The sequence below is a fragment of the Molothrus aeneus genome, chromosome 3 (genome assembly GCF_037042795.1).
Source record: "Molothrus aeneus isolate 106 chromosome 3, BPBGC_Maene_1.0, whole genome shotgun sequence".
Classification (NCBI taxonomy): domain Eukaryota; kingdom Metazoa; phylum Chordata; class Aves; order Passeriformes; family Icteridae; genus Molothrus; species Molothrus aeneus.
In genome coordinates this window covers 67,367,865-67,392,939 of record NC_089648.1, presented here as the reverse complement: position 1 = coordinate 67,392,939, position 25,075 = coordinate 67,367,865, and the positions used below count along the sequence as shown (strand labels likewise).

Here is a 25,075-nt window from a genome sequence, read left to right as displayed (position 1 = left end):
TGACATGAGAGCTCATGGGTCTACTGCCTGGTGGCTGGAGAGGAGCAATTTTCACACCCATCATTAAAGTGATGGTCAATTTCAGCAGTGGAGTTTTTATGGCCCATCACCATGATATCCAGGCCTGTAGAACACCTATTAGCTAGCAGCAAGTATAACTTGGGACAAAATTGAAATGACTAAATTTTTCATTTAATTCATCTTTTCCAAATGTAATTGATTGATTATTCCATTAGCCAAATATTTGCAACTGGATCTACAAACTAAACCTTAAGAAGCTTAAGTAATTTAATGTTTTTAATAAGACATACACTGTCCAAGTATTAAAGTTATGCTGTTTCTGCTTTACAATTTCATACATACAAAATTTTATAAGAGCTACTTAATTGTCAACACTTCCTTTTTTTTCTTTTTTTTTTTGTCAGCAAGTATAATTTATCATGAGATAAATCATATGGCAGCACTACACTTACAACTATCAGTCAAATCTGAACTAGCTGCAGAGGAAATCATAGTGGCACCCTGAAAATTATTGCACAGGACAATTCTTCACATTTACCTTCCTCATTTAATTTAGAAGGATATTTCCTGGTTCTAGGTAATAAGTCCATTTATTCAGTAGGGAATAACAGCATTAGGTGCTGAAATCACTATTTTGAGCTAAAAATAGCTCCCATTACTAGAAGATCATTTCTGCTTTTTGCTACAACAGTTTCTATTTCTACCATGTAGCAGAACAGGCCAGATTTGCTGAGAAAATCTGTTCTGAGACCTTTGACTCTCTGAACTGTGAAGCTGACTGCAGTTGCTGTCCTTTCTGTAAGCAGAAACCTGAGAAGTGGGGCAAGTAAATCAAAATGGAAATGGAGGAGCAGGGCCAGGTTGGCAATAGTAGGGATGAGTGCTTTTGTTTCTAAAAGAAGTGAAAAAATGCGTTGAAAGTCATGCTTTGTCTATGCCTACACTGGCTCTGCAGCAACTTGCTTTCCTGTTCCTTTCGTAACAATTGGGGAAGACACTAAGGCGTTGCTCATCCTCACAGCACACTAGTTTTTGCTTTCCACAGTGACATAGCAGAGATGCAGAGAATTAACATTAATATAGCTTTTACATAAATATTAACAAGGAATGTGCTCCTTCTCCTTCACTCTCCACAAAGAGTGAGCGTGATCCGTTACTGCCCGGTGGGTGGAGAGCTGGTAAAGGCGGCTTTAATTCCATACTCAAATCTCAATTTTTCTTGGCAATGCCTCTCGTGTAAGTTGGCTGCTCTAAATTTGCTGCCACAGCCTCCTATGGATCATTCCAGCTGCTCAAAATAGCTGTTCAAAGTGAGGAAACCTCTACACAAGAAGTATTCCCTAGGGAGAAATTTCCACAAGTCTACAATCCCTCTGTGCTACTGGGAAAGTGTAAAGAGACTGGCTAAGAAAACAGAATTCATCATTGTCTTTTCCATAAAAAAAAAAAAAAATCATACTTTTTCATTTTTCATTCTGGACATGGTTATTTGTTGATACCAAGCTTACCCCCTATCAAGAATATGGATAAGATCAATATGAGTAAGTTAGCTTCACACTAACTCTGTGAGCTCTGTGCTCTGCAGCTGGTTATAGCAATGAAAATGGGGAGCAGCTTCAGCATCATACAGGCTTGCATTCTGTTTCTGACTGCCCCAAAGCTCTGTTTAGCTCTGTTTTGGTATGCAGAACTTCTGAACTCTGACTGTTGGGCTTGGTAACACACCTAACATTAAAAAAAAAAAAAAAAAAAAAAAAAAAAAAAAGAGGTTACAATAATAGTCACAACAGGTTTTTTGTAACACAGAATTTCCTCCTGTGGATAGGGGAATGTACCTGGCCAGTTACAGCCTGTTGTGCCAGCAGATTACTACAAAGGAACAAGATCATAAACAATTTTTGGCCCCATGTCTACAATCATATGATGATATCTGAGCCTTCCTGTCTTCCCAAGCCATTCTTCCTCCAGATTCAAATGCCTGATTAATGTTATCAAAACAATTTCAAAACTGGTCTAGTTAAATTAGTGCAACCCCTTTGAATGGATATTTTCAAACCTGTTGGTCCTTCAGCTCCTGTCCTGCTCTTTATCTCTGGGTAATCTCAGTTGTAAACATGAATTCAGCAAACATCTTTCTAACACTGACTCATAGAACCTCCCCCTAATCCAAAACAATCTCCTTCTGTCCTTCCTGAAACCTCAGCCTGTCTCTCAGACAATACTTTGTTCATGTCTAGTTGTCAGTCAAGTTCAAAAAAGAGCTTTCACTGTTTCCCTCCTTTCCCTCCTCCACCTGTATTTTTGTGTATCTGTCAGCAATCCAGACTCCCATGAAGGCCTGCAGCCTTCAGCATTAATACAAATCTCTTTTTAGGTGATCTGGCTTCAAATATACAACATCATCCTGCTCCTTTTCTAACACATCAGGAAAAATACTATTCCATCTTATTCAGTGTTGAGGTCACTTCCCTCCTTATGTCAGCTGGTGATACTGAACTGCATTGTCCCTTTTTAAAATTTCAAACAAATACTTCATGTGGTTTCATAGGTTATCCATCCCACTGAGACACTTCCCAGAGATAAAAAAAGAATGTACTTAATTTTTTTTTTATCTTGTACTCCTCTTAAATGTCTCAGAAGTATTCTTACAGGGAATTGGTGTGCCTTAAAACCAAGGGACAACAGTCACAGCTACTGGGTTAGGGCCACTCTGACTGTAGTGAAGTCTGTCTGGTAGCAAGTGCCAAGTCCTGAATTGGAAAAGTCAGAAAGAGAACAAATTGAAGGGCAGAAAAGAGAACTGTCAAGACTTCAGGAAATTATGAAGTTTGTGAGCATGTGGTCCAAGACACGCTGAGACCACACCATAGTCAAGATCAGGAAGTCAAAAACTCCATACAAGACAGGATCCATGACAAGAAATAGATATATCTGGCTGGAGCAATGTCACACAGATCTCTTGCAAACAGCAAGTAGGATCAAACACCTGACTGAAAACTAGAGAGGACATTAAATCAACAGAAGACAGAATTAGGAACTAGTACTGCACATCTAGAAAAAAGGATGGGTAGACCGGTATTAAAAGTAAATGTGGAATATGGCTGGACTAAGTCCACAAACTCTCAGATGTAGTGCTATTAGCACTTTAAGCAGATTTAATCCATTGTGACTACTGAAACTAGTGGTCCTGCACTCCCCATCCAGAATTTCATGCTCATGCCCAAGCACAGCTTCTTACTTATGCCAATACAAGCATCTATGTAGCTGGGACACGAACTGCCTTGGGAAACTGATGCCAATTAAAGCTGATCACAATTAAAAACTATTAACATCATTAAAACTAAGTAGTCAGCATTAAACTTGATGCAGTCCACTACACAGCCATGCAAGTGCTTGTACTCGCACAAGGAAGGAGACAGCATAGAGGTACAGAAAAACGGCTGAGAAAGTAAAACCTTTTTATTTAGGGTTGTCACAACTCACACTAAGTTAATAAAAACCAGTGAAGCCCCAGAACTGGAGAACATGGTTCTCTGCCAGCTATTAAGGCTGTGCCATGGGAGCGTACAGCGGCAACCAGCTACCTAGGGAATGATTCACGTCCAGCTGCCTTGGCAATGACTCACTGGCTCAGTGACTCACTCCTCCGCTGGTGGACAGAGCCCACTGCCTATTATGCCGTCCGATACTGTCTCACTGTCTCCTAGTAGGGACTCATTCATCTGTCCCCAGCCATCTGCTGCTGCCTGTCCCATGTGCGAGTACCGTAGGCTCTTCGGGGAAGATGGAATTTTCTGTTCTTCATTTGGTCAGTTGCGAGCCTTTCCTCAGACTACGGAGCATTTCAACACTGAGTTTATAATGTGTTATAGTACCGCTAAAAATGCTTTAGGCGACCATAGATCAATGTGGTTTTCAACGATTTCTTCTAAATATTAGAAAAAGGAGTCGCAGGTTGTCAGGTAAATGACCCGCGCACACAGATCCGCGGTCCCTCCAGTGTACGCCGACAGATGCACATGTCCTGCCCGGTCACTCGCTCCTTGTGCCACATACCCACGTACCAGTGACTCCCCATTTCTCGGTCACACACGCTGGGCTCCTGGAAGGGGCGAAGGGAGCGGGAACTACGCCTGAACGCTCGGCTGAGCTCCTCTTAGGAGCGAGGGAAACGCCTTACGGCGGACGCAGAGGGAAGGAGCGCCGGGTGCGGGCGCAGCGCTGCCGCCGCGGCCCCGGAAGAGCCCAAATTCTCGGGCTCGCCCCTCACTACGCGCCGAACGGTTTTGGGGGATGCTCCCCCGCCGTCTCTAGGCCGTGTTCAGCCCTGCTTCCCCTGGCACGGCTCTCTGCCGACCACAGCCCGTGCTTCCCACCCACGTTCGGGGCGGCGCGGTCCGATCCCGGGGCGGCCGCCACAGCGCGGCCCGAGCGCTGCCCCAGCCCGCCGCCGCCCGCGCTCCATCTCCCGCTCCCTGCGGGCCGGCGGGAGGGCGGCGGCGGGGGGGGCCGGAGGAACCGGCATATGGCTTGACGGGCGTCGCCTCCACCCTATGGGAAGCGGGGGAGGGCGGGCCGGAGCGGCGGCCGCCCAATGTGCAGCGCGGCCCGGCGTGATGCGGCTACCTGCGGGGGTATAAAGGCGGCTGCGTGCGCACTGGCCCCTCGCTTACACAGTATGGCCGGCGACATTAGCTAGCGCTCGCTCAACGCTCTTCTCTGTAACTGGGGAACATACGGACTACAAGGAACCGAACCGCATCGCCCGCCCGCACCCCCGCTCGGACTGTAACCCGCTCACACACGCTCACGCCGCATCCGCCGCCGCGCACTCCGGGTGGTTTTCGCCCGTTTAAAAAAAAATTATCCTTCCTTCTTCTACTTATTCTTTTTTTTTTTTTTTTTTTTTTTAATTAACATTACACAAATCCCACCGAAGGTGAAACCCGCCCGGGACGGACTGGGACCCGGCGGCGGCAGCAGCGCGGCCCGTGCAGCAGCAGCGAACGGTGGCGGCCGGGGGCGGCAGTTTGGTTGTCGTTTAATTTCTGTGGTTGTTGGTTGCCGAGTTGTCTCACCATGAAGGAGAGCGGTGCACACTTCTTCGAAGGGACCGAGAAGCTGTTGGAGGTGTGGTTCGCCCGGCAGCAGCCCGCGCAGCAGGAGCCGCACCAGAGCAAGGGGTCCGGCGACCTCCGCACCATACCCAGGTCCGCGAACGGCCAGCGCGGGGTGGGGTCGGAGCGGGGAGAGGCGGCGGCGGCTGCAGCGCTGCCCGTGGGGGGCGGCCGGCGGGGCGGGAGGGTCCCTGAATGGCCCGGGTGTGGCGGCGCTTTGGGGGGGCGATGGCGGCCGTGCCGGGGGAAGGCAGGTTCCGGGGTGGCCGTCGGTGGGGGCTGGGCTCCCGTGCTGCCGGCCGCCTTCCCGCTCTCCCGGTGACAGCCCCAGCATCTCCCCGCGGGGGATGACCTTCCGCCGCCCTCTAGAGACCCTTGGGCAGGGAGGCTCCCCTCGTCCCGGCGGGTGGGAGGTGGCGGTGCCGGGGACGGAAGCCATTCCGCGCCGCCACCTCGTGCAGCCCCGCGCGGTTCCCGCTGGCAACATGTGGCGGTGGCGGCGGAGCGCAGCGCGGGGCCGGGCGTGTGCCGGGATCGCCGGCCGGGAATGCCGCGGGGGGAGCGGGCGCGGTGTCGCAGTGCTGCTGGCGGCCGGGGCACGGCAGCGGCGCCCACCGCTCTGCGGCGGCTCGTCCCGCTCCTACGGCCAGTTTCGGGATGAGAAGGCTTGGGAAATCCCTGGCTGTGCTGTACTGCGAACAGCGGGGGCTCAGGAATCTCCCTCCCCGGTAATACAAGCTGGAAAGGGAGCTCCCTGTGGCTGTCCCTGTGGAGAGAGGGTCGATGGTTCCCTCTCACATGGCTGGTGTGGCGGCGACCTCCGGCACTGCTTAGCCGGACAGGTCCATAGAGCGGCTCTCGCCGAGGGAAGCAGGCGGTACCCGGGGACCCTTCCCGTGTCTCCCAGCGGTGCGGTGGACACCGGAGCGAGGGAGGCACCGAGAAAGGAGTGCCCCTTCCTCCCCCGGCAGAAGTGTGGCAGGAGCCGCGATTTACACGTGAGTGTCCTGGCCGCGCTCCCGGGCCGCGCCGCCGTTGCCGTCGCTCTCCCCCATTGAGGAGCCGAGGCCAATGGGAGCGGGGCGCCGCGGAGGGCCGGGCCGCGCCCGTCACCCAATGGGCATGTGGGGAATGCGCTGGCGCCGCGCTCGGCGCCGCCCGCGGCGGGGGAAGGAAGGCCCGGAGCCCGCTCCGCTCCCGGCGCACGTGCTCGGCACCGGCTCCCAGCGCTCCCCGCCCGCCGCCCGGGAATGTGCCCGCGCCGCCTTTGTTAGCGCAGGAGCCGATGGCCACCTGCTGGCACACGGGCGGCTCGGGAGCCGCGCTGGGCGCCGGGCGTCTGTATGCACATTGCCCGTACTGTGGTTTGGAGGAGGACAGCGTAGAATCACTGGAGCTAGGTGATCTTTAAGACTCCTTCTAATCCAGACCGTTCTAGGATTCTATGGAATATTTAGACTTCTGACTGTGAGGGTCCAGCTGTAGATCCACAAAATATACTGTTCTGGAGGTGTCAGAAAATGGTAGCTGCAAGGTTGAAGTACAAAGCGAAATCTGCAGAACTATGGATGAGTTCATTTTTATTGCAGTGACAATAAAAATGGTATGTAGGTGGGATCAGCTGACATAGTTGGGAAAGGTAGGCTTGTCCTAAGCAAACAGGGCAAATCTGAAGGTTATGTGAGTAGTTTGCCTTCACTACGGTCAGCTGCTCAGCTTTTCAGGTTCGGGTGGTTGCTGGAGGATCTGCCTCTCAGTGTATCCAGATCTGCTTGTGCATATCACTGTTACCCAATGGTCTCTTGTCAGAGTTTGGGCAAGAAAGCTTGTAATAGTGTACTTAATGTTTGGAATATGCTAATGATCTCCATTCAGCGATGTATCCAATTTGTTTTTCCTTTGTTTTGGTATTTCTCAGGAAATTTCCCATGTGCATATATTGGTAGAATTAGCTATTCACAGATCTGAATTGGCAGTGAGCAGATAACTGCCTTTTTTTTAAAGTAATGAATAGCCCATGTGTGTGCATGTCTGAATGCTCATAGTTAGTGGAAGCTTCATTTCTGTTGTACCAGAAGCACTGCAGAGTATTTTTACCTCTGAGGGTAATTTGCATGTGTAACTTTGACTTGTGAAGCTATTTAGATCTTTCTGAATAATGTACTTAACATGGAAATCATCAAATGTGGTTTTATAGCTCTTCGAGGCTTAGTGGCATAGCAGGTACGGGCTAAAACCTTGTATAGGTGATGTCCAGGCAATCCTGGAAGGGAAATCCTAGCTAAAATACTTGCAGATGATGTGAGCTACTTAGATGCTGAAGGAGTCCTGTAGTGTTTGACTTAAAATGTGAAAGATTCCAAAAGTACCTGTTTGACTTTGTGTTAATATGGAGATGTAGTTTAGAGACGGCATTCTGCGAATGCTTTCCTCACTGACACATTCGTGCTCTCTGGTGCTCCATTTGTCAGCTGAGACTCGTGTTTGCAAAACTGCAAACTTAACTTTTAAACCTAGGGCATTTAATGTAATTGCAGTGTGGGTACTGGGATAGTTCCTTTGTGTGGTTTAGATAAGGCTGTAAAGTTTTAATAGAGTGGATAAAAACTGTTAACTGTTGAACGTGTGGTCTTTAACACAGTGTCAGTGCTGTCAGCAGGCTTTGAAGACTTTTGTGTTAATTGGCTCTTAATACAACATGTTAATCTAAGGTGCTTGCTTTCTTTGGTAGGAAGCTGTGACGTGTCTGAAAGTGTTTCTAGCATGAAATGACCTTGTACAAACATTTTCTTTTGGAAAACTGTCAGAATTAAATTACCTGTTACAGATGATACATTGTATTCAGGGCTTTCATTTGCATCTATCCCGCTATGCTAATTCTATAAAGATGATTGAATGGACTAGTTTATGTTGAACAGAATCTGAAATCAAAGCTGAAACTGTAGAACAATAGCTAAATTAGAATCAAGTTGCAAACCAGTTGAGCTTGCCCTTTGTATTGTAATACCTGCTTAGTAGTGAAATGTGAGCCATTCATCTACTGAATGACTTAAACTGGTGTTCAAAGCTAAAAATTTCCATGTTGTGTGTGCTTGTTAGGGATTAGATATTTTAAAGTCTTTGCTGGATATCTTGAGCTGATGCAATTAAGACTTTTTTCCACATTTTTTCCTTCCTATGGGCAAACCCGCTTTGTGGATAAAAGTTTGGATTATGTGTAATGTGTTTCAGAAAAGATCTTTGTCAAATTAATACCTTCAATAAAGGTCCCAGCTAAAAAGTATGGAACTTGAGCTTTTACTTTGTTGTTAAGTTTTGGGGTGTTTTTGCTCACTTGTTAATGAATTATGCAGAAAGGTCTTGTGGTTGAAATAGTTACTGGCAAGCATCTCAGTATGCCTACCCTGCTTATATCCAGTAGTGAAATGAAGTTAATGTTTTTGTGGTCTCAAAATAATTTGCTTTAATTTTATTGGTTGTTCTCACTATGCTTTGTAAAGCATGATTTTTTTCCTAAAAAAAAAATAGCCTTAAACTATGTATGGAAAACAGGGTTTGCTGAAAACTTGCTGCAAGCCCTGGATTTCCATGGTGACTGTGTAGCTCATTCACTCTCCCCACAGTAAAATAAGCTGTTTATTCCTTCAGATGGTGTGCAGCTATGCATTTACCGTCTCGAGGGCTATCAGGATCTTGAATGTACAGAAGTTTGAAACCATAAATAAATTATGCCAGTGTTAGAAGTTCATATCTCAAGCATTCAACCCTGAGGAATACTCTGAAATTGAGCTTATTTATGGACTTTTAATCTGCTTCTTATTTGTCTATATTATGTGGAGACCCAAGCTGGAGAAAACTGCAGCAATGAGCAGTATGGGGTGACACTGATAGGACAGTCTGATCCTGTGCTGCAGGAAAGCTCCCAAGCCCTGAGACACTCAAGGATTTGCTGGGAGCCCTGTAAATCCTTGCTGTGTGCTGCACCCTGTAGCCTGAGTCAGCTCACTGCTGCAGTGTGCTGCCCCTCTGCCCCTTCCCCCAGTGCTGGGCACTGCTGCCTGCCTGCTTCCTCAGACACTGAAGGCACAAGGAAGCTGGGCCGTGAGTCCTGCTCTGCTCCTGCAGTGCTTTGGAACAAACCTGGAGGGACTCGGGAAAGAAGACAGCTGTGCTAAGATAAGAGCTTCTGTCCCCGTGTACTTGTGGAGCTTTTTCAATGGGTGGTGCAAGTTTATCTGGAGAACTTGATGTAAGAGTGCAGTCTTCCCCTTATCAGGATGGATATTGATCAATTAGATTTTAGATTTTTTGGTTCAAAACTACTGATAAAGTGTTTTCTTGTAACTGAAAATTGTAATTAAAGAATAGTTTCACACAATGGAAACAAGCCCATTATTCTCACTTCTACTGATTCTGATACTGCTTGCAGGAAGTGAATACTTATGTTGAAGTCTTTCTGACATTTTCCTACCTTATCACTTAAAGTGCTGAAGCATTTGGGTACTCACTGGCTGGCAAAGGTCTGGGCCCTTAGTGAGAATCAGTAGAAAATAAATAAGCAGCTATTGGTATATTCCTCAAAGGGCTTTCCTAATGGTTGTTTGCTCAGCCAGGAGAACGGGAAGACTTGGGGCTTTTGGTAGATACTTGCTGCCTTACAGTGTGTTCCTTCTGGAGAAAATTACACTCAAATTTGCCCTGAATGTTGCTTGTCAAGTCCTGTTGTGCCTCCTGGGGCTCATGCTTCCTCAAGCACTTTGGATGTCCTTGATAGGAGACTTGGGAATACCCATTGAGTGTCTTTGGATGTAAAGGATGGAGTCCCCATTCCATGTAACTGTGATAGTGGTGTAAGACCCACAAGAGGAGAAATAGACTGCCTTCAGAGCCCAGCTGTGGCCATCTTTGTGCCATTGCTGAAATATCTTGGTTTCATTTGGGAGGGATGCTCTAAGTAGCTGGCTTGGGACTTTCTAGGTAAGAAGGATCTTGTGAGCAGTGCTGCATAGAATCACTTTCAATGTGGATGCAATTTTCCACCCAGGTGCTTGTCTCTCAAGGTTAAGTGCATGTGTCTGGAAGGCTTCTTAGGTTTAGGATAAGGGAGATGTGGACAGTCTCTGTGTATCTGTGCTCAGAGCATATAGAGGGTGTGACACTTTTGTGCAGCCCACAGATACTGCCTCTGTAAACTTATCATGTTGCAAGGGCCTTAGCCTAAACTCAGGCTGTGGTTCAAGGTAACCTATCTTAAACAGCAATTTTTAAATTTTGTTTCTAAGAGGTAGTAATTCACATGCAGGTGTGTGCAGAGAAATACACAAGCTGCTGAGAGGTGCTTTAAAATGCTTGTGACTTTTGTATGGTTTGTACTGTTGCTGCTTGTTTTGGGATGCTTGAAAGCAATGTTCCAGCTCTGCTGACGCTGATGTTTGGCCAGCTTCATGTGTCTTGGCTGTATCTCCTCTGTCTAGGCAGTTTAGACACAGTTTTAGGCTATCTGGATCATAGAATTGGTAGGAATTTGCCTATTTAACTGTAGCCTGCTAATGAGGTAACTGATACCTGTGTGGCTCCTAAAACACTTAGTAGGTAACAGGAAGGGGTAAAAGATTGTTCTGCAGTTGAATGCTTGACATTAAAACCAAGTCTTACATAGTCAAGATTAAAAAGCTTATGGTACTATAGAATTGTCAGCTGTTCTATTCTAATGAAAAGCTATGCAAGAATATGCATATAGCTTAAGCTGTCTTTAGGAGTTCCATATGATTTATTTCCTGAGAATTCCTGCCCTACTGCAATACAGCTTTTCTTCACAGTGCTGTCTGGCTGCCTTAGCAAGTTCCTGATGTGGAAGTGGCAGGTGGTGTGCTTGAGGAGCCTGTTGGTTGCTGATAGGAACAAGTTCTTGATGTAGTTCTTAATCCCTTCAAATTGCTGTTAGCACATTCCCAGTTGGCCTGAAACAGCAGTATGGTGCGTGGTGTGCTTGACTTCTGTTAAATAATGTGTTTTGCCCCTGAAGGTAAAGGCTCAGAAGAGGCCAATAACTTGCGTGCAAAAGCATAGTTTTATCTGTCAAGGAAAACTTCCTTCTGAAATAAAGGAGCAATTTTGATGCTTTGGAACTTGGTTGAGAGGAACTATTGACTATTCATGAAGCATACTTCCTACAATTAAGCTACTTCTCATTTATAATTGCTTTTCCCTACACATACCTGGTTGGCAGTTTGAATGGTTATTTGTACTCTGGTAAGAAGTCTGTTGATAAGGCACTAAATATTACAACACAGGTATAGGAGTAAATTGTTAAGCTTGATTTTTTTTTCCCCCTCCTTTTTTTTTTTTTTTTCCTTTTGAGATGTTCTGCTAGTCAGGTGTAGAACAAATAGCTTTTTACCATTCAAGCAAGGACAGTTCTTCACACTTGAGTAGATGTATTCCATTTTCATTTGCTGTTCTCTGAGAAGGTGCAGTTATTTAAGGTGCATTGTGCTTGCCCATTCAAGAAACTAATTTGACTCTGGATAAGTAGCAGTTATTTGAAAATTTGGAAAGTGGATCTTTGGAAATGAAGTGGTCAATGAGCCCACATGAGTGAGAAGTCAGTCTCAAGTTGGTGTCTGCAGGTCTGCTGCAGAACTTGCTTCCACTAAGAGCTGCCAGTGACACTTGAGTATAGGAAAGCAGTTTCCAACTGGCATTGTTCTGATGTCTGGCTATGGGAAATTAGGAAATAGTAATGCCTTGCACATTGATCATTGAAGGGGGAATTTTGAAGAGCAGAAGTCCATGATGGCACTTCATTGGGAATCAGTCTTACTTGGGTACCCTGTTTCAGTTGCAGGCTTTGCTTCCAAGTTAAAACTTAGCTATGAAATGAATAGTGTTCTCAAATACTTAAATTACTAACTTAGCAGATTTTTATTTATTATTGAATAGCTGCAATAGATGTAGTGATAACCATTGAAATACTAATTTTAAGGTTGATTTTGTTTCTTCATTCAAGTGTGGGTAGATACCATTTGTCTCAGCTACTGACAATTATATGGAACAAAAAGGGGGGGAAGAAATGCAAGAGTTAGACTTGTAGTGAACTTAATCTACTTGGGGCAAAGTAGTCCCAGATGTTCTTCCTTAGCTGTGCTTTAAACAATAGAACATGCCAAATACTAAGGTCATCTTGTTTAAATAGATTATGTGGGATCAAATCCAGCCTTTCTTTAGTTTTCTGTACTTAGTTTTAAAATGCAGACAGATACCGGCCAGTATCCCTGCAGAATTTCTCCCGAATGTGGCCAAGTCTCATCCTGGGTGCTGCAACCCTTTGTTAGTCTCTGTATGCTTCTAGAGCAAGCCTAGCATCCTCTTTCTAAAGTTGTCGAGTTTTTCCTTAGTGCTGCTCCAGGCAGATCAAATTATGACCTAGCACTTAATTTCTGTAAAGGCTGAACACAACATTTAGTGTATGCTTAGCCATGGTTTCTGTAGTACCATAGTGAGGATTTGAGCAAAGATGTGATGTGCAAAGGTCTTGTGCAACTGCAGATTTCAGCCATGGTACCTAAATACCAACTGTAGTACCAACAAGCATAACAGGGCTTCCTTTGCATCGTGGGCTTTGCACTTCGCACACAATAGTGTATGTAGCACTGTTGGTGCTATACTGACCCTTCACTGAGCTACCAAACTTGTTACATCTTCCTCTGCTAATGTGTGTCTGGAGCACGGACATTTCTGTGAAATGCCTGCACAGAGCTGCACTGCAGTGGTGCTTAAACAAAAAGTGTCACTTGCCTGCCTGAGGCTGAGGTTTTGACTGTCTGACCGGGTAAGAAGCTTGTGAAAGCTGAGACGTGTGCTCTTGCAAAGCCTAAGATAGCTACATGCCCATTAATGCTTGGACAAGTACAAAATCAGATTTGTAGTAATGTACAAATGGGGTTAGTACAGCTCAGCATCAGGGAACTCTTCCTCACCTTTCCCAAATGCAATGTCAGACTCTGGGTGTTTATTTAATGGCAGATAAGATGTTGGTAGGGATGCTGGAATGGTTTGAACAATCTAATGCTTTACCTAGCTCAATTTACAGGAAGAGTGGCTGGCAAACTTAGGGTGGTGTGCTGTAGCCAGAGAGAACTAAATCCTTTGGTACTTTTAGCAGCAAAACTGTATGATTTTTTCTAGGAGCATTTAGAAATAGTTTATATTGTATCTATTTCATTCTTTGCATTTTCCAGTCTTTTTAAGGTGATCAGCCACTTGCATTTTCATGTACACTTGAGTTTAAGGAACACAGCAAACTCCAGTCAATGACATAAGTATAGAGCTGAGTAAATGTGTGGGACTTGAGCTGAGCACTCAAAATAACCTTTTTAATTTGACATGGAGATTTGAGTGTCTGTGATGTCGTGTCTGTGTTTGCAGAAAAGCATTTCATCAAGGGTCACTAACTGGGGTAAACCTCGCTTTGATTTTAAGTATCCGGTCATATCACAGAATTTCTAAATTAATCAGATGTGCATTGATTATGAGTGTTTTTGAATGGATAGGATTTTCATAAATGGATGAGATTTTCTTAATGTATGTTCTGGTTGAATCAGATATATGAATATTACTATTCTGGTGTACTTTAAATGGGAAAGTCCTCAGGTATTATTAAAGGTACAGAATTCAGTTTCAAAAGGCATTCTCCAGAATGAATTAATTAATTGAGGGAGAAGTTAAGGCATTTATTTGATGACTGTTCAGAAAGGCTAAAGAATACGTGGATGATTTAATTATACATGTAACAGAATCTAAAACTTCAATTTCATGAACTGACCAGTTTTCTAAGGGGAAGGACTAGTGGCTGCAGGAGAAAGTGTGTTGATGGAATTAACAGTGTGTGCTCTGTCCTGGCATACAGCCACAGACAGGGCTTTTGCAGTGTCAGTAAAGGGTGAGAGGTCTGCCTCCTGAAGAAGGATTAGGCTGACAGTTTTATATGGGCAAGCTGAATTTGCTTGGTGATGAAAAATTGGCAATTTTTTTGTGCTCTTAGCTCCTGCAGTTATTCCAGCTCTACTGATGAGCAGCTTAGTTTTATGCTGGGTTAGTAAATCTCTTGGATCGTGACTTCTCGGAGGATGAGAGCCAGCACAAACCTGCAGGTGGAATATGCTGTGGGCAGGGAGAAGTAGGACAGCTGGCAGTCTTGTAATTTTGTGACGTCAGGAAGCTGTATCTGTTCCTGTCTTATTTATAGCAAAATTGACTACACTGAATTCTACTAGTCTGGTGTAGACACAAGACTGAAGTGACAACCAAAGTAGTTTTTTTGCAAGCCCCTCATTTCTCTTGAGTACTGGAAAGCCTTTTGGCTTAACTTGAGCCCTTGTTTTTTGTTTATTTTTTTTTTCAGACTCTTTGTAGAATGAATAATATAAGTAAAGAATTGAAATACTAAACTTCTACCACCATACCGAATTCTAGTACTATAGCTACAATTTGCACTGTACGAAGGAATTCTGTGATCCTGGTTTCATTGAATTCAGGCCATTAAAATATATTTGGTTTTAGCTTTTCAGTGAAATTATGAACTTGAGTCTAAACTGGTCAATGAAAGCATCTTATTGATAACTTACTGATTTATTACTGTAGTAGTTGCCAATGACTACTGTGGTTGAAGTGCTTAGAGGTTCAACCTAAAGCATGCCCTAAGTTGCCAACATTTGGGATGCAGGATTTAAGGTTATCCTGACTCACCCGGTTAGAAGCTTGAGGTTCCACATGCAGCAGATCATGGTAACAGATTTTTAGGACTACTGAGCCATCAAGAGCAAAGAATGGAGTATTACTGTATTATGAGAGCCAGTCCCTGTATGAAAGCTCTTCCCATTTTGTGCTCTCAGATCCAGTTATTCAGGACTCTGGTCTTGTTTGGGTTTTTTACCCAGGGCTCCAGCAAGCTTTGGTTTGTTTAACCTGTTGTTTGTGCTCTTCTGTAATTTCTTCACAGGATTGAGTGGGACAAACTTCTGGAGAATGTGCATTGTTTGATCATAAGTGTGACAAAAACTGACAAGCAGGAAGCTTATGTACTCAGGTAAGGCATTGGCTCATTCTTTTAGTCCCTAGGAGAGGAAAAAGTGAAAGCTGTCATATGTGATTTACTTGGCTGACAATCCAATCTTGGGTTAATGGCGGGTTGATGGCTACAACTTGCAGGGATCTCCTGCTCAGAGGTGCAAATCTCTTCATGGTTGTGTTTCTCTTTTCCTTTAACCAAAAGGATGGACAGAGCTGTGGTGGCATCACTTAATTTTGTCCATGGGTAAAGTGTCCCCAGTACAGAATTTCAGTATTACTTCAGCAGAATAGGCTATAGGTGTCACTTATAGATGAGCAAAAAAACCTTACTGGTAGATCAGCCTTAACTGCACATAAATACAATCAAGTGGAACAACTCTTGAAGCTGACATAAGGGTCTCTGTATAACTGTAGCTTTCCTGGAACCCTGGAATTTTTGTTGTGTGTGCTGCAGTTAGTTGTAAGGACACTACTTTTGCCATGTGTTTTTCATCTTGCAAAATACTTTCTTGCTTTTTGTACATGAACTTTACGGACACATTTGACATTCTCTGGTTTACTTCAGATTACAAATACTGAAGTTCTTGTACTCTAAAAGACTGCCTTGAGGGCAAGGTTGTGCTAAGAGCAAGCTAGTCAAAGAAACTGTGTTCAAGTCTTGTTTCTTCAAGCTTCATATATTTAAAACAAAATTCTGGAAAGAGTAACTAGTTGCACTGCATCCTGGATTAAATTTAACCTTGATTTTGAATTTGTAAACAGCATTCCAAACTGAGTTACTTGAGCTAATTTTTACTCCTATTGTTCAATTACCTGATGAAAAGAGACTTGTTAAGCATGTTTAGATGTCCTGGATGTGGCATCAATGCCTATCTCCAGTTCAGCTGGGCTGTAGTTAAGTATCTGACTTAGTTTATTTATAGTTCACTTCTGTATCTTACTTATGAGGCATATCATATAGCTGTGCCTGTGTACCCACTTCACAGCATGTTTGTATTTCTCAGGTAGTTTGAGGGTGTCTAATGTGTGTGCCTTTTCCTGTAGTGTGACAGCTCTGTAATATCATGCTTGGAGCAGGTGTTTGCTTTGGTAAATCATAACAGTTCTCAAATGTTAGCTGCATTCTATTGATTTGATCTATTTGCTAAGTATGTTTGTGCCATATGCTGTTCACTTAGATTAATGCATTTGGTTGGGGTAAGGACCAAGACCTAACAACTCCTTCCTGGATTGTTTTATGTAGAGCACTGAATATCTTCTTAACACCTCTTTTACAGTGAGAGTAGCATGTTTGTCTCCAAGAGACGTTTCATTTTGAAGACGTGTGGTACCACCCTCTTACTGCAAGCACTGGTTCCCCTGTTGGAGCTTGCTAGGGAGTACAGTGGGTTTGACTCAATTCAGGTAAGGTGTCAGAAATCTTCCTTGGAGTGCACAAAAAGCTTTTTGCTGCTATTTCAAATGTATTAGTTTAATGTATATACATTTTTATTAAATATTCTGAATTTGGACATTTATGTATGCTTCCCATAATGGGAAGACTGTAATGTAAGATTGCTCTGCTGCAGCAGTTGCCCTTTTATTTGTCTCTTAGTGGGTGCTAACTAACAAATGCCACTGAGCTGAGTTACTTAAGAGTAACTGTGCCCACTCTGTCTAGTGGAAAACAACTTTGTAAGTAAGCTGTCTCCTGAAGCATAGAAATTCAGATAGGATTAACCCTGTGCTTCTGAAATGGGAATACAGGTAGCAGTGTTTGACAATGGAAACTTGGGTCCTGTGAAAGTTCATGATAAATGTTTGCATTTTTCTAGATTCTTAAATTCAAGGTGGATGGATAATACTCAATACCTAAAATGAACCTTTATTTTTTCAGAGCTTCTTTTATTCACGTAAGAATTTCATGAAGCCTTCCCACCAGGAGTACCCACATAGGAATTTCCAGGAAGAAGTAGAGTTTCTTAATGAAATTTTCCCAAGTAAGTTAATGAAACTTCAGCAGAATTGGGTGAAGGGTTGATGTTATATGAGAAGTGATGAGCAGTACAATAGGTACAGGCTGCCAGGCAATTAATTCAGCAGTTCTTGCATAAAAGTCAAAAGCTATAAATATTTATTTTCTGGATTTCTGATACTAGCTTGCCAAGACCAAAATTTAAATTATACTAAGCTTGACATTCAACACCTAGTCTAAACTGGGGTCATCTTCATACTTCCAGTCGCTCTGCAGAATTCTGAAAGCCCTATTAAAAAACTAGGATAGTAATTTAAAGTAATACACTGAAGAAAATGTGGACTTTTTACACATTGCTATGTGAAATATGCGAAGTGTTGTGAAATGTGAAGAAGTTACTATGCTAAAACCTGAACTTAAACATTTAATGCAGTTTAGGACTACAAGAAGAATCTTAAATTTTCAAGTGACAGGTTTTTGAAGGAACATGGAAGCTGAGTTACTTGAAAATAAATTATAATCATAAATGCATCTAATAGAGGCTTTAAGAGTACCAGGGTTTCTCTCTGTGCATAGTTAAACTGTAATATCAATTTCCTGATAGTAGCCTCTTAGCTGGGGTGTCCAGACCCACTTCTGAGGAAGCTTGCTTATCTGATTATTAACTTGGCGTTCCTGAAGTTAAATGCCTGGTTATTTGGTACAGCTGCTGACTGCATCAGTGAACTTCATGGGGTTCTGTGAAAGGCCCCTGTCTGTAAATAAGAAGTAAATATAATATTTTGCATAAATGTTCAGCTGTGGTAATTAACTGGAGGCTTCTTGTTTTGTCTAGATGGAGCAGCTTATTGCATGGGGCGTATGAACTCTGATTGCTGGTATGTATGTGAAGAGTTTGAAGTCTTTACAGTGGAATTTGGTGCTGTCAATAGGTGTTACACACTTGATTTGTCCTTTATGTAGGTACCTGTACACCCTGGATTTCCCAGAGAGTCGGATATCCAATCAGCCTGATCAGACACTGGAAATTCTGATGAGTGAGCTTGACCCAGTAGTTATGGACCAGTTCTACATGAAAGATGGTGTTACTGCAAATGATGTCACTCGTGTATGTTTGCTTGAAAACTGAGCATTTTGGGGAATGGTGGAAATTGGGCAACAAAATGCTTCATTCACTTTCCTTTTAATACAAGGTTTATTTTGTGGCAGGAGAGATGTCGTAAAAAGTGTTGGGTTAATACTTTGGGAGGAAAATGGATTTAACCCAAGAGTATTTTGGGGAATATAACTTCATGTTTTCAATGCCCTTTCTTTAGTGAAAACAGCAGTATGCAGTGCTTTGGCTGATGGGAAGCTTTTACTCTGAGGAATGTCGGAGTAGGGATAAAACCACAATTTGAGTAACTTTCAAGGATGTAGATTACGAGGAGTAAGGCTTAGACTGGAGATAATGCAAAGGTTAAATAGGTATCAAAATCAGGGTTAAATCAGGAAGCCATTTGGATGAGGGGAAGGGCAGATCTGGGGACTAAGCATAACTTGATGGGTTTGCCTCCTTTACCCAGATGGGGATATCATGTGACATGAGCAAGTTTTCCTGACAAGTACACTGACTTCGTCTTGTTTTCCATCTTAGGCTTTGCTTCTCACACTGTATTTGCTATTGAGATTTGGCTGTAGCTCAGGTACTGTGTGGTAAATCACAATGCTTGGGATTGCACTCCTTCCTAGGGTATAAACTAGTATATCCTTACTCTGGAGTAAATGTAAACAGCCTTCACTTTGTGGATAGTGCTTGAAGAGAAGTTCTGTTTTCCATTTCAGCAGCAAAAGCAAATATGTTTTGGAGTTCTAAGCTGTTTCCTTGTCTTGGATGGATACAGCTGGGCTCTGTAAGAGGCAGTGTGATACCTTGCCTGCAGCTTGTTGTGACAGGATGCAAACAAAGCTCATCTACAGTGGTACATGTAATCAGACTTACCTGGTTTTGGGAGAATTCTGGTGTCCTCTCTGTGAAATAGATGTTCATTCTGCCTTTAAGGTAAATCTAAACAAGTGTAAGGATGCTTGATAAACTTAAAAAACTTGTTTGACTTTGTTTCAGATGAGTGGAATTCGTGACCTGATACCAGGTTCTGTTATTGATGCTACAATGTTCAATCCTTGTGGGTATTCAATGAACGGGATGAAATCGGATGTAAGTTTTGCACTCATTAATAATTAGCATTGGTAAATAAAAATAAATAAAGATTTGATGGTAATAATACCTTATTTTTTTTCAGGGAACTTACTGGACTATTCACATCACTCCAGAACCAGAATTTTCTTATGTTAGTTTTGAAACAAACATAAGTCAGACCTCTTACGATGACCTGATTAGAAAAGTTGTAGAGGTTTTCAAGCCAGGAAAATTTGTGACAACTCTCTTTGTTAATCAGGTGAGTTTTCTTGCGTTAGCTTATCAGCTGATGAAATACATATAGACACAAATGAAGCAAGGCTAGAGATTTTTACTGGAGATTAAGTTTCTAGTTTGCCTCTATATTTGAGTGGTAGTTTCTTTAGAAAGTAAAAATACTCTTCAGTCTTGCTATGGCATGTACTAAATCTGATCTTCAGCAAGCTTCAGAAACAGTAAGATGCAGCATCCTAGTCCCAGAATTCTAACAACTTCCTATGTAGTTCTGTATAGGCATAATTTCTTTCCTTGTCATTTTCCTGGATTTGCCTGCAGCTGTCAGTTGTAGAACACCTGCTGTTAATAGTGTTGCTCTCAGCTAATCATAGAACCACAAAATTATTTGTGTTGGAAGGGACCTTAAAGATCATCTGATTCCAACCCCATGCCATGGGCAGGGACACTTTCCACTAGACCAGGTTGCTCAAAGCCCCATCCAGCCTGGCCTTGAGTGCTGCCAGGGATGGGACATCCACAACTTCTCTGGGCAACCTGCTCCAAGGTCTCACCACCCTCACAATGAAGATTTTTTCCCCCCCAATATTTAATCTAAACCCACCCTCTTTCAGTTTAAATCTGTTGCCACTTGTTCTACCACTGCATGGTTTGGCAAAAGTCCCTCTCCAGCTCTCTTGCAGCCCCCTTTAGGGTACTGTAAGGTGGTGTAAGGTCTCCCCAGAGCCTTCTCTTCCCTAGGCTGAGCAACCCCAATTCTCTCAGCCTGTGTGCATAGCAGAGGTGCTCCACACCCCATAATTGTTCATGGGACAGCAGAACTCTATGTTGGGAGCGGAATCACTGCTTGGGAATGAAACTTTCTGCTCCACTGTCAGGAAGAGTTTTAAAACATGTTAGTAAGAACCACATATGAAATACAGTGTGCTAATCCATCTCTAAATGACAGCTTTAAAAGTAACTTCCCCTTTATTTTTGTTTTCCAGAGCTCTAAATGTCGCACAGTGTTTTCCTCTGCCCAGAAGATTGAGGGGTTTAAACGTCTTGATCACCAGATTGCCCAGTTCAGTGATTATAATTTTGTTTTTACCAGTTTTACAAAAAATCGCCAGCAACAGCACAGTTGATTAAGAATGAAGAAAAAGCGCAAAAAGAAATCCCATATAAAAGGTGGTGGTTGCTTTCTAGTTAATGATTCAGGGGGCCATGCTTTCCACTCCCACCACCTTGTAGTTGTGGAAAGCCCTAGGTGTAATCATAGTATAACCATTTTGAATTGTATGCATTATTATATCAAGGAGTTAGATATCTTGCATGAATGCTCTCTTCTGTGTTTAGGTACTCTATGCCACTCTTGCTGTGAAATTGAAGTGCATGTAGAAAAATCTTACTGTTTGAAACTTTACAACACTTGTAAAAATGATTCAGGTAGAATTACACACAGTATAGTTTTTCTCCAAGTATCACCAAAAATTCCCCACAGACAAGGCTTTCGTCCTCATTAGACTTCAGCCTCAACCTACTCACTGGGGACAGTTCTCTCTTAAATTGTCACTCCTTTTTTTTTTTTTTAAATCTATGTTGTGATTTCAGTCTAAAACAGTTTTTGATGAACTTCTATGATTTCTAATGAAACTGATTCTTAATTAACACTTTCATGTTTGGAGAAACTTCTTAAAACAGTTACAAATTGTTTTGCTACTACAGGTGGTGGTTGATTTATTTTTAAATCAGACTGATTTTCCATGCTCTGATACAGCTTCTAGGAATTTGCTCAGCTCTCCTGTAGAGCTGGGCTAACACATTGGTCTTTCACCTTTAGTAACGTGGGTATCGGTACTAGTGCAGGCTAAACTGTCTCACCTCAATGGCCATTTGTCTGTCCACATCCCCGAGCTGTCACACCGCTTCGCAATGGCAGAACTTGATGAAGGTCCAAGAGTTGACAGGGGAAGACCTGAGCCAGGCTTCAAGTGCTTTGGTGTCATTGTGTGACAGCTTTGCAAAGTGCAAGTTGATATTGGCAGCGGGCATTTTCTGTCCCAGTCACCTGTTATGTCAGAACAGGAGGCTGGTGCTCCTGAGCCCTGGCAGGTAGGGCTGGTGGAGGAGTGGGATTTGCCAGTCTGGGTGTGTTGATTGGTTTGGATTATTCTCAGTAAAACCTATGACCTGCCACTTTGGACTGTAAAGAGTGCTTCTAAACTGGTCCAGTGTCACTTCATTTTGTTATTCCAAGCAAAGCTAATGCCTCTGTCTTGTGACAGTCCTGTGACATTGTTGTGCATGTGACTTATGTTGTACTTGACTGTTGTGACTTCATCTGTTTTTTCCTCCTAATTGCTAAGGTGGTTCCTCTTACTGTGACTTGAGGGCATTAAGTGAAGGTATAGAACAAGAACTGTCTGGGACACCTGGACAGAAGTGAAGTAGAATGCTATTCATGGAGCATGAATAAGTGTGTAATTCAAAGTCACTCTAATGAGTATTGACTAAAATGCAGGCTTTGAAAAGCTGGCACACTTTCAGCTATGTTTGTTTGCAAATACTGGGATTTTAACAGCTGTGAGACCAGCATGTTAACAACAAAATTGAAATTATTTTTCCCCTCTTGTCCTTGCAATGTTTTGACTCTTTCTGGTTTGATGCAATGGTTCTTTTGTTCCTTCTGTATTTATAAATGAAGCACTTTTTCAGTGCTTCTAAACTAAAGTCTGCTTGGTTAGAAATCAAGTGGTTGGAACGTTTTGATTTTTTTTTTTTAAAAGCATATTATTGATGTTCTTTACCAGTGTTATCAATTACATGCTGTAAATGGCACTAATGCTTTTTGGTGTTAATATTGAGGACCAATATTTCAATGGGGGTTTTTTTGTTCTTGCATTGTCCCAATTGTTCTGACTTTTTTTGGCTTGAGGTCCTTTAAGTAGACTGAAGATCCCTTTTCAAGTAAAATTGAAAGAGAATGCATCTTGGAAAAAGAAGCATAAGCCTCGTCTATGAAAATGAAAGCTGTTGAATGGGTTATTGAACTATCTGGGTGATCAGGATGGGGGGAGTATGGTGTTTATAATTTCTGTGGTGTTAGACTTTGATCATTTAAAAGTATCTGTACCACAACTTAACGCTTCAATAAAAGTTCGCTTAAATTGTTTGTAGTGATGATCCAGCAATTCTATCCTCCACTCTCTTCATGCTTTATGGTACCAAATGGTTCAATTCTGAAACAGATTTGTGTCCTTACTGACCTGATTTGCACTGCTCCTGTAGGGGGTGCATCTCAACACACTGGCAGTTTAAAATGAGACAGCATGTGAAATGAAGCCAAGTGAAAATGTTCTACTGTTCTTAAAGCTAAAACTGTTTCTCTAAATTAACTCAAAATTTGTTGTCTACATTTAACATGTATTTTTCTTGAGCCTTAAATATTCTAAATAGCCCTCTGAATTAAGACAACTGCTTCTAAGTAACAGGCTGGCATGCATTTATGTACTTAAGCTTAGACTGGCTTTGAGAGTTCAAGGTGAGATTTATCTCTTAAGGTAAGGTAGGCAGGTATCTAATCTAGATAGTAACCTAGACCAGCAAAGGCTAGTAATGTCAGTGCTAAGCAGATGCAACCAGCATGATTGAAAATTCCTTGAGTTCATGTGGTAAGTCCTACAGGAAGAGCAGCTGCAGTTAATTCATACCTGCAAAGCTTCAGCAGTGCTGATATCCCCCAAAGTCACCTAAGTATTGTGTTGGTATTGAAGGTTTAAAACCTTTAAATTTAGTCACCCAGAACCTTATCTGTGATGTTACATATCTCTCATGGGGTTCTGGATAGTAAGTAGTAACTTGTAGTTATTTCAAGTACTTAAGACTTTAAAAAAAAGCCCAACAAACTCTATAAGAATAATAAATTCCAATTTGCAGCATCAAGAGATTGTTTTAACAATGTCAGCCATGACAAATGAGCAGTAATCTACCTCTGAAGGGTACTGATGGAGCTGGTGAAATAGCTTGTCAAGCCACTTTTAATTATTTAGCAGCTGCCCTGGTTAACTGAAAAGGTCCCAGTTGGCTGGAGGGTACCAAACGTGCTGTCTACCTACAAAAAGGGCCACAAGGAGGATCTGGCAGCCTGACCTTGTTGCCCAGGAATGTCATGGATTGTATGATACTGAGCACTGTCACACAGCACGTACAGGACAATCAGGCCCAGCCAGCATGTGTTTGTGTCTTTCACAAGACCTGTCTTGTGATTGACCAACCTTCTCCATCTATGGCAAGCTGATCCACTCAGTGGATGAAGGAAAGGTGGATGGTGTCCATCTGGACTTCAGTAAATCCTTAGATGCTGTGCCACAACATGCAGGAGAAACTGGCTGCACTGTTTGCTGGTGAAAAAACAGGCAGGGTCATCAGGCCCAGAGAAGGGGGTGAGTGTGCCACATCCAGCTCGTGGCTGGTCACCAGTGGTGTTCACAGGGCTCAGGGTTGTGGTTGCAACGCTGGTGGTGTCTCATCCAGGGGCAGGGGGCATCTTTAAGGTTCTTTCTGATCCAAACCATTCTATGATTCTATATTAGACTGTATGGGGATGGAGGGGATGGGCAGACTGAAGGGTAGCATGATTGGGGCAGGAGAGAGGATAAGGCAGTTCTGTGCCTGAGCACTCTCATGTCCTTTCAACATGGGGCAGAACAGGAGATGCTGACAGCAGTGCTGGTACCAAGCCACTTGAATAGGCACTAAAAACCAGTGGTTTTCAATCCTTGAGCCTTTACTGTAGTGTGATGCCAGAGATGACACTGCTCTGGTACTTATGTCTGGGTGGGATGACTCTAGAAACTCTACTGGCTGTCAGTCTGGCTGCTGCCTTGGTGGTGCAGGATAATGTGTTGGCAGAAATGTTGAAGCTTGCCAGCTGGGATGGTGTAAACTCAGGTTTCCCTGGTGATAATCCCAAAAGCAATGCCACCAATATCTAAATGCACAAGGCTTGGAAGTAACGCTGAGGATATGCTCCCAAGATGTGGAGTTCTCCCAATCTATTTCAAGTTAACTGTTCAATTTTTTTCTATTGCTTGTTATATGCTGTTATATTAAAAAAAAAAAAAAAATAGGAGCTGCTGTTATATTTAAAAAAAAATTAAGCAGGCCCTAGAGAGTCTTGGTTCTGTAGCTGCCTGAAAGCCCTATCTTTATATAAATTTTACATTCTCTATAACATGCTTAGTTCTGCCTTTGGCAACTGCTATTCATTTTAAATATATGTGTACAAGTGAAATATGTACAGTCACTTTTAGGAGCAAGACCAGACACATGAATACCATAAGCTCAGCATTTTTCATTCCTGGATTAGCCAGAACATGAATACACATTTTTGTATCATGTAATTCCTAATGCAGGCACTTTACCTAATCCCTAACTCTAAATTATGTCGTTTATAGCCTTCCTGTTATTTTCCCCACATCTTCTTCTAGATTGTATTTATCCTCTCAGTCCATCACT

General features: G+C 43.0%; 1 protein-coding gene across 1 annotated transcript; it reads left to right on the top strand.

Moving 5' to 3' along the window:
* The first annotated feature begins 4,992 nt into the window (after positions 1 to 4,992).
* Positions 4,993 to 22,730, top strand: AMD1 (adenosylmethionine decarboxylase 1). The gene is made up of 9 exons (XM_066547106.1): positions 4,993 to 5,231; positions 15,139 to 15,225; positions 16,487 to 16,613; positions 17,086 to 17,188; positions 17,999 to 18,041; positions 18,127 to 18,271; positions 19,268 to 19,360; positions 19,446 to 19,601; positions 20,563 to 22,730. The coding sequence occupies exons 1-9, from the start codon at positions 5,101 to 5,103 to the stop codon at positions 20,701 to 20,703; spliced, it is 1,026 nt and encodes a 341-aa protein (XP_066403203.1). The 5' UTR covers positions 4,993 to 5,100; the 3' UTR covers positions 20,704 to 22,730.
* The last annotated feature ends 2,345 nt before the right edge of the window (positions 22,731 to 25,075 follow it).

What these genes read in the sequence shown, in the direction of transcription:
- AMD1 (XM_066547106.1), top strand. Translation starts at nt 5,101, where the DNA reads ATGAAGGAGAGCGGTGCACACTTCTTCGAAGGGACCGAGAAGCTGTTG. An exon ending in CAGGAAGCTTATGTACTCAG is followed by an intron (nt 15,226 to 16,486) that starts GTAAGGCATTGG and finishes CCTCTTTTACAG; the next exon opens with TGAGAGTAGCATGTTTGTCT. An exon ending in CGTATGAACTCTGATTGCTG is followed by an intron (nt 18,042 to 18,126) that starts GTATGTATGTGA and finishes TCCTTTATGTAG; the next exon opens with GTACCTGTACACCCTGGATT.